We start from the raw sequence: 6235 nt of genomic DNA on the forward strand, positions 1-6235 counted from the left end.
ATAATGTTCATGCTTCTCTTGAACCTCAGATGATAAACACTGACAGGAAAGAAATGGTAGGGGAGACCCACAAAACATTTTTACAGCTAAGATAAAAACATTAGGTAAAAATAATGCTTCTGCAAAGCAAAATCCTCAGATATATCTCCCATCAAGATTTTTCTCCAAATATACAAACAGTGTCCAGAAAGTCTCTCATGGGATATGTCTGCAGCACCATTCTGGCTTACAGCATTCACAGAAAACATACCTTGATAACTTGTGTTTATATAAACAAATGGCATTCGGGGAAGCAGAACCAACTGAACTTTACAGAAATGTTGATTCAAAGTCTCAAAAATTCTCTCCCATCTCATGATAATTTTTCAACAGCAGAAGAAAATGTATTACAACACTTCAAAGTACGGAAAGGCTTTTTCTCATTCAGCAGACTTTTTTCCAATAAAGTTAATGCAATTTATCTTTATTAACACATCAACACTGATAGAGTCAGCCAGAAAATTAGTGTTGGTGGCACTGCATTTCATAACATGCCCTTTCTCAGACATCCCTCTGATCATTTCACAAAATCTGCCAACAATTCAGGGATCTAACATATTCAGAACCCATTTCTTTTTAAAATACTGCAGCTTCCGAAGGAGAACACATATATTCTTGCACTAGAGCAGCATGCATCTGCTCTTATAGTCTCCCTGCTGGAAATGATCATTGTAATGCTTTGAAAGCCCAGGAAACCAAACATTGCAAAAACATATTGATATCGAGTACAGAGAAAATTCTTCTTTCTAGCTACCTGCAACACAGATCCCCTTTCCTGAAATAAACCTGATTTCAAACAGCAGCAGCTCCTTCACCCTCAGCTGTCCTTAAGTTAGCATTAACTGGCCTTGATAACTCCATTTAGATCTTTAACACAAAACTTTCATCACTCACCCCCCTTCCAAGGTTTTCCTTTCCAGGGGGTCCGGGTCAGCTTGCTCAGAGTTGGTCCAGAGAAGAACAGGATGAAAAGGAAGAGAAGTTCAAGCCTAGTAATTTTCTCCACTTTCTCTGATGATAACATTTCCACAAGCTAATTTCACAAAATTCCTCACATCCTCTTCCCTCCTGGTTATGAAAATAGCATTAATCATTGAAAAACCTGAGGTAGGTGTTGTTTTGCCATCTTTAACAGCTGAAGTAGCAGCTTCCTGATGTAGCCCTGAGCCAAGCTACATTTCTCACGGATCCGGCTCCTTCTCCTCAGTACGCAGTCAGCCCTGCTTCTACTCCAGAAGCTATAAAATAATTCTGTTCTCCACTTTGCTTTCAGTGGGAATATATTCCTCAGCGTTCTGGGTGAGCTTGATTGAAAATGATAAAAACAGTAGTGTCTGTGTCCAGCAGAAAAGGGAAAAGATGTCAGGATTATGTGCAGAAGATGAGAAGCAGTTGTACTGACAGCTTTCAGGCTGCCTGTGTGATCCTAATAGCCGTGCAACCAACCAAATTGCTCTTTTAAGAGTAATAAGGCTTCAGTGAAAGCCGGTGTCACCGCCACTTGGGTGGGTAGTGCTGGGCTTGAAAACCACCCAGGAACCGCCACAGATAACGACTGCTTCAGTTCAGCTTCAGAATATTAAGGGCTGAGCAAAATATAGTATGCACAGAGGGTAGTTAATCTATTGTGTGGATAGACGAGGATTCGGGCAATGTGGCACAGAAAGATTCAGAACTTAAAATGTGTTTTATTTTTTCTTTACTTCACCTCGTGACATTCAAAGGGGATTGCATCTGCACTAATGATTCATAAATGGGTCTGAAATATTTATTAGATGAACAACAGTAAGTATAAAATTTTTCTCCCCAGCAATAAAACAGGAAGGGCAAGTTCTCAATATGTAGCTGCAGCTCTCTTCTGTATTAAATGAAGTCATTTTGCTTTGGCATTCCTGAGTCACCCCAATGAACCCACCATGAATGCCACAAGCAAACTTCTGGAAAGACCAACATAGACCGCCAAGGCTTTCTTGAATGTGTTAATCACACATTCAAGAAAGCACATTTTTATTTGTTTGTGTACATCACCATGGAAATACAAAAGGCTCCCCAAGCCTTCCTGTCTTTTGCGACTATATTTATGCAGACAATACTGGTCACAAGGTGTGGTTATAATTAACACATTGCCCCTGGATGAAGATGACGTGGGTGAAGGTGTACATAGAAAATCAACTAGTTTGGTTTTGTCTGGCACAGTGGCTCACATCTGTAATCCCAGCACTTTGGGAGGTCAAGGTGGGAGGATAGCTTGAACCCAGGAGTTTAATACCAGACTGGGCAACATAGTGAGACCCCCACCTCTACCAAAAAAACCCCAAAAATTATCCATGCATGGTGGTACATGCCTGTAGTCCCAGCTACTCAGGAGGCTGCGGCAAGAGGATCACTTAAGTCTGGGAGGTGGAGGCTGCAGTGAGTCATGGTCATGCCACTGCACTCCAGCCTGGGCGACAGAGCAAGACACTGTCTCAATAATAATAATTAATGAAAATAATAGAATCTTTACCACCTGAAGTGAATTGGCATGATCAAAACATTCTGGCTACTATTTTAAATCTGTCTACATGTTAGTATTATACATATGGTCACTTATTTCCTTAATCAGTGAGCCACAATACCTGAATTATGCACTTATGTATTTTAAAGTAATCAATTTCTATATTAGGATAGAAACACCAGTTTTATGATGTGATCATTTTCAAAAGGGAATAAATTACCACGTTCAAATCATACTCTTGGAAGAGGTACCTTTAGAAGAGAAAGTTACCTTGTTAAGCCATGTGATAAATTTGAAAATATAGTTATTACAATTTGCTTTTATAAAAAGGAAACAATGTTTGTCAAAAAAATGAATGGAACATACAAAATAAACTCTCAGATTGTGCCTTAGTTTAGAAACAATAATCACCCTGTATTCAACTTTTCATCTGAAAACTTCTGTGAGGAAGAAAAAACGTATGCCCATTTTATAAATAGTGGATTTAAAATTCCATGTCTTTGCATACTTAAAAATGGGAAGCTGATATTTAACTCAGAATTTGATTTTCTTTTTCCAGTCACTATCCTGTTTGCCTGACCATTTCCTCTCTCTTTAAATGCAGGTAAACAGAAACCGGTAGAATAAATTGACCAGCTCCCTCACCACCACCCTCTGAGGAGGACTCTAGAACTAAAGCCATTTGCTTTCCACTGGCTCCATTCCTCTTCAAAGAAAAAGCACACATTTCATGATTAGCAGTTTTAAAAATGTCTTGGGCCTTTGGTAGAACAGAAAAAATGTCAAACAGGTTTGAATATAATGAAAGGGTGTGGGCAGAAATGTTGAATTTTTCTGAAAGGTCTGGTCAGAACAAGGTTACCAGGAAAATCATTCTTTCCTGAATATAGGGTAAAGCTGGTTCGATTCACTCCAAAAATATTTCACGTTTAGATTTCCAAGGTTTCTTTCCTTTCCAGTAATCCCTGGTAGACACCAGGCCGTAGCTCTCTCTGATGGGGAAACTGAAATGGAATTGGAAGAACCAAGTCACTGCTGCTCAACGAGGGAAGTCACTGTCTTCCAGAATTCGTCTGGCAGAAGTTTGAGGTTCTGCATTACCAGAAGAGAGAAGAGAACGCCTCCTCAGATGGAAATAGGTGAGGGTAGCCAATGGAATAAATAAGGGTAGACTCTGAAGGAAAAGTGAAAAACTAAGTGGAGAGGCAGTCCAATGAGACATATATCTGTGGAAGTATGAGTTTAGAAATGCCTTCCCATCTACGTTAATCTTAATAACAAATTAGCTAACTTATTACAAGTTCTAAGCATTTTGCATCCATCAGCTCATTTAATCCTTACTAAAACACAATGAAGTAGGACTAATTCTTTTTCCTTTTCTTCTTTTTTTTTTGAGACAGAGTCTCACTCTGTCGCCCGGGCTAGCGTGCAGTGACGCGATCTCAGCTCATTGCAAGCTCCGCTTCCTGGTGTCAAGTGATTCTTCTGCTTCGGCCTCTGAAGTAGCTGGGACTACAGGTGCCCGCCACCACGCCCAGCTAATTTTTGTATTTTTAGTAGTGATGAGGCTTCACCATATTGGCCATGCTGGTCTCGAACTTCTGACCTTGTGATCCGCTCACCCTGGCCCCCCAAAGTGCTGGGATTACAGGCGTGAGCCACCACACCTGGCCAAAGTTGGGATGATTCTTTCTTGCATTTAGCACAGTATAAACTGAGGCACAGAGCGTTTAAGTCCCATGTCCAAGGTCATAGTGCTGTTTTGAATTCAAACCCCTCAGGTCCAAGCCTTTGCGAATCCCCATGTTAGGCCCGCTCCTAAACTGTTGTCTCTGCACCCTCAATCCTTCTGAGCTACCTTGCTCATAAGTAACATCTTAATATAAAAGAAGAGCAAATAGTGATAACATGCTGAATATATGTGAGGTTTTAAATGTTTCGATATTTTCTTCATTTTCACGAACTGGTGAGATGAGTCATTTATCATTCCTACTGTACATAGCCAAAGTCACATGGTGACTACCCAGCAGAGCTAGAGTTTGAATCCTGCATGGCCCCAGTTTTTGTTATTCTTCTCTTTTACTGAGTCTGGTGCATGGATCTTGGGAAACTAGAAAGGGTGTAAGCAAAGCTTGAAAGGTAAGAGCAATAGAGGGGTTTTGGGGTAGCTGTGGCTTGGAATCTTCTTTAGTTTACTGGCAGCAGCACGGAGGTCTATAAATGGGAAGGTATCAGAGAAGGTCCACCGAGAGAGGCAACCAGAATAAAATTCCTCGCCACCTACTTGTGCTCAAAGGAAAACATGAAGAAAAAGAAGGCCCTAGCAAGACCTGACTTACAGACAGTTACAATACAACATAATAAATGCTTTAATGCAGGCCATAAAGAATGGTTAGGAAGACTGCAGAGAAGGAGTACTATAAAGGAGGTATAAAAGTGAAGTTCAGTGAGAGAGAAGGGAAAGAGCTGTTTCAGCTAGGACATTCAGGGCAGAGAAGGTGGCTTTTTCACTAAGTATCAAATAATGAGAATATATTTTAAGACTAGGTCAAGTCAGGCAAGAGGCAGAGGATAATCCAGGCTGAGGAAATAGCATGAGCATGGTTACAGACAGGAATGAAAGGAACCCTGTCCCCTTCCAGTAACTGCAAGGAAAGCAGTGTGGCTGGGTGTGGAACCTATAGATGGGTAGCCAGAGATTAGGTAGCAGCGGTAGGCAGGGGCTAGATTAAAATGTTGAAGTGCATTAACCACCAAAGTCTTAGGCTTTATCCTCAATGGTAGGGGGTCAACAAGGGTTTAAATTAGGGAAATTACATGATCTGAAATGAGTTTAAAAAAATATTTGACTGCATTATGATGGGGAGTGAAATTAGAAGCAGGAAAAACCGCTTAAATGTACAGTAGTCCAAGCAAGAAAACTTTGGAAACCGAACCGAAAGCAGCGGGAATAAATGGAGACTAATTTGAAATAAACTTTAAAGTTTATTGTCTATATTCCTTCACTTGAATAAACATTTAAAACCTATATGGTAAGCCAGGAATAATGCTAGGTATTTTAAGAATAATCAGACAAAGTCCCTGTTATCAAAATGCTTATATCCTTAAGAATTGAGTTACAAATTAAATACAAAGAATAATGGGATATTATTCCAGTGTTTAAGCTCTCTTCTTTAAATATGTCATTTGAAGTTTGATTTTGTCTGTCCTGCTAGCACTTGCTTCAACTTTGACACCATTAAGCAAGATTTAGGAATCTCCATAATAATATATATTCATTTTTATCCTAATACCATGATTTACTCTATTCTAATTATACCCCCTGACATTTTACTATTTATGCACAATAAATACCATCTTGCCTTTTATTTCTTTTCCTAATAAAGATAAAATTTTTACTAATCTCTGATACTAGGTAATAATGGCATAATGTGAGTTATGTCACTAGGCTTTTAATGATTGAATGTATATGAGATAAAACCTTCCCTAATGAGTTTACAAACAAAATTTGTCACCAAGCTTTCGAAAAAGAATACATCAAATTTTATATCATTATGTTGTTGTTTGTAATCTCACTGGTTATACTCACTTCATTAGATGAGGTTGAAGACTGAGCCAATCCATTTTCTGAAAATTCTGTGAGTTTGGTCACCAGGTACCTAGTAGGCTCTCAGTCAGGATCAATTTTAACCTCAAAAA

At 39.3% G+C, this 6235-nt stretch overlaps 1 protein-coding gene and 1 long non-coding RNA gene across 16 annotated transcripts in view; one reads left to right on the forward strand and one right to left on the reverse strand.

The window, feature by feature from the left end:
* Window positions 1-6235, reverse strand: part of LOC105485558 (roundabout guidance receptor 2) — a 1382758-nt gene that overhangs the window by 1368220 nt on the left and 8303 nt on the right. For all 15 annotated transcript variants that reach the window (XM_071089525.1, XM_071089527.1, XM_071089519.1 and 12 more), the window contains one exon: window positions 934-6235. This exon is cut by the window's right edge. In XM_071089525.1, the coding sequence (XP_070945626.1) occupies window positions 934-1063 (130 nt within the window). In that variant the 5' untranslated portion in view covers window positions 1064-6235. The remainder of the gene's footprint in view (window positions 1-933) is intronic.
* The window catches only part of LOC139361157 (uncharacterized), a 17038-nt gene continuing 14343 nt past the window's right edge, over window positions 3541-6235 (forward strand). The window contains exon 1 of the long non-coding RNA XR_011618698.1: window positions 3541-3675. This is a non-coding gene — a long non-coding RNA (uncharacterized lncRNA). The remainder of the gene's footprint in view (window positions 3676-6235) is intronic.

The sequence above is a fragment of the Macaca nemestrina genome, chromosome 2 (genome assembly GCF_043159975.1).
Source record: "Macaca nemestrina isolate mMacNem1 chromosome 2, mMacNem.hap1, whole genome shotgun sequence".
NCBI classification, from domain to species: domain Eukaryota; kingdom Metazoa; phylum Chordata; class Mammalia; order Primates; family Cercopithecidae; genus Macaca; species Macaca nemestrina.